Here is a 2,609-nt window from a genome sequence, read left to right as displayed (position 1 = left end):
CAACCATAATTATTGCCGAATTTCGTGGAAAATGACGGAACAGAACTGCCAGAACAGCAAAACGTGGCGGAAGAAGAAAAGACAGTAGAAAAACAATAGGGGCTAATAAATACTTATCATTGGTTAAATATTTATAAAACACATACAGTAAGCACCTTCAACCTGGCATCCTATTTTGGGCAAGTCATTATAGGTGAAAACTTTCAAAAATAGCTATATAGCTCACAACTTGTTTACATGCATTGTAAGCTTGTAGATATATATTTGTATACTTATGTATAACATCGCCATATAACAAAGCATAAAAGGTTATACTGTACTGTATATCTATGAGGGGGTAAAAAAAAAATCACACAAATCACAGCATTTCCTTCCGGATCATCCACTTCCTCAGTCACTGAACATTCAGGAAGTTTGATGTTGTTCTATTCATTTAATTCCACTGTTGCTCATGGTTTGCGCTTTGCACACTCCCTTGCCGGTGATCTCAAAGGCGGCACCTTTGTAGGTGGCGACACACTCTTCGTCAGTACACAGGTCTGGCTGCACTTGCTCCCACACCTTTTTCTTGGGGTTCAGCTCTTTGTCTGGTTCACCCGGGAAGCCCTGGAACGTGACCCTTTCCCCGGGCACCGCCCCGCTGGGGGGGTCCAGGATCTCCACTCTGTCCCGAGAGCTGGCACACATGACCATGGCCTCGGACACCACGCCTCTCATCTTGGCCGGCTTCAGGTTGCACAGCAGCACTACCATGCGGTTCTGCATCTGGTCCAAAGGTATGTGATTCACCAGCCCACTGACCACCGTCCTGGGCGCGGACTCTCCCACGTCCACTTGCTCCACGTAAAGCGTGTTGGCGTCCGGGTGCTTCTCGGCCGCGATGATGCGTCCGATGCGCATGTCCAGCTGCGACACGTCCACCATGGCGCTCTCTTGAGGAGCCGTCTGTTTCTTCTCCTGTTTCTCGGCTACCTTTTTCTCTGCTGACTTCTTCTTCTTTCTCTCGTCTTTAGGCTGTGGGCCTGTTGATGCGGCATCAGGCTTCATCTTTCCCTCGTCTTTAGGCTGTGGGCCTGTTGATGTGGCATCAAGCTTCTTCATCTTTCCCTCGTCTTTAGGCTGTGGGCCTGTTGGTGCGGCATCAGGCTTCATCTTTCCCTCGTCTTTAGGCTGTGGGCCTGTTGATGTGGCATCAGGCTTCATCTTTCCCTCGTCTTTAGGCTGTGGGCCTGTTGGTGCGGCATCAGGCTTCTTCATCTTTCCTTCGTCTTTAGGCTGTGTGCCTGTTGATGTGGCATCAGGCTTCTTCTTTCTCTCGTCTTTAGGCTGTGGGCCTGTTGGTGCGGTATCAGGCTTCACCTTTCCTTCGTCTTTAGGCTGTGGGCCTGTTGGTGCGGCATCAGGCTTCTTCATCTTTCCTTCGTCTTTAGGCTGTGAGCCTGTTGGTGCGGCATCAGGCTTCTTCATCTTTCCTTCGTCTTTAGGCTGTGGGCCTGTTGGTGCGGTATCAGGCTTCACCTTTCCCTCGTCTTTAGGCTGTGGGCCTGTTGGTGTGGCATCAGAGGGAGCCGAGGGTTCAGTAGGAGTGGTTGTCTTAGACACGCACTTAACACTGGCCTCCGCCGAGGGCATGACCACGTCTCTCACTCCCCTTCTCCTCTCTATCCCCAGCAGCTGTTGTTTCAGCTCCTCGATATCTTTCTTCAGATTTCCATTTTCCGACATCAGCTTCTCCTCGTCGGTAGAGGCCTGGGCAATGGCCTTTTCCTTGTGTTGCTGGAGCTGTTGTTTGACGTAATCGATAATCTCGTCTGCCTCAGCTGCCCTTTTCTCTATTTCCATCAAGGGACTGTGATCTGACATCCTGACTGAGGGGCAAGCTAGAAATATGAACTGTGCTAGTTTATAACCTGTCTACCAGGCGCAGGCATATATATATATATGTCGATGATGTTATATCGATGACGACAGTGTTGCCTAAATATGGATAGTAGAATGGTCTGAGATTATAAATTCAAAATCTGAAGTCAGTCTTAGTCTTAACTGCAGAAGTTGGGAAAGTTATAAACACGGAAAGATACAAGTTTCTGCCTTATGCAATACTTGTACCCATCCTATGCAGTGGCCTACCAGTATCCACTGCACCTGTTCTCAGTTGGTACGCACTAACATACGATGGGCGCAGATGTCATGTATAATGGAGTTCGGTTGTACACTCTGCCACTTATATTGGTGAAGCTACACAGACAAACAGACAGTGGTTTGAGGGATTAGCCAATACTCTTTCACACTCACTCCTCTGGATCAACAACAACAGCCCCAAAACTCTTGGTGCTGAAAGACTCGCACTTTTATTTCTAGCCTCATGGATTACTGGAGTACATAAGCCTGCATGATAACTTCTATTGATGAACTCCAGGTTATCCAAAAAGTACGGCTAGAGAATGTGAACAAAAACTAAAAAGAAGAACACCATATACCCGTCCATGCTGCTCTACACCTAGCCTGGAACTCACCTATGCTTTTTGAGTGGTGCAAACCACTCCAATAACCAGCTTTGTCTGTAACCGTGTACCCGTGTCTGTACCCGTGTACCTGTACGTGGGGCC

The 2,609-nt window shown here is 48.2% G+C and overlaps 1 protein-coding gene across 1 annotated transcript; it reads right to left on the bottom strand.

Moving 5' to 3' along the window:
• Positions 1 to 429: 429 nt before the first annotated feature.
• Positions 430 to 1,863, bottom strand: LOC306923163 (aminoacyl tRNA synthase complex-interacting multifunctional protein 1-like; the record flags this gene model as incomplete). Its single annotated transcript, XM_079501191.1, has 2 exons — positions 430 to 1,014; positions 1,519 to 1,863. The coding sequence occupies 2 exons, from the start codon at positions 1,861 to 1,863 to the stop codon at positions 430 to 432; spliced, it is 930 nt and encodes a 309-aa protein (XP_079357317.1).
• Between the last annotated feature and the right edge of the window lie 746 nt (positions 1,864 to 2,609).

Source organism: Electrona antarctica, assembly GCF_951216825.1.
Source record: "Electrona antarctica genome assembly, chromosome: 5".
In the NCBI taxonomy this organism is placed as follows: Eukaryota; Metazoa; Chordata; class Actinopteri; order Myctophiformes; family Myctophidae; genus Electrona; species Electrona antarctica.
The sequence above is the reverse complement of the archived record's forward strand: the minus strand, read 5'-3'. Positions and strand labels throughout refer to the sequence as shown.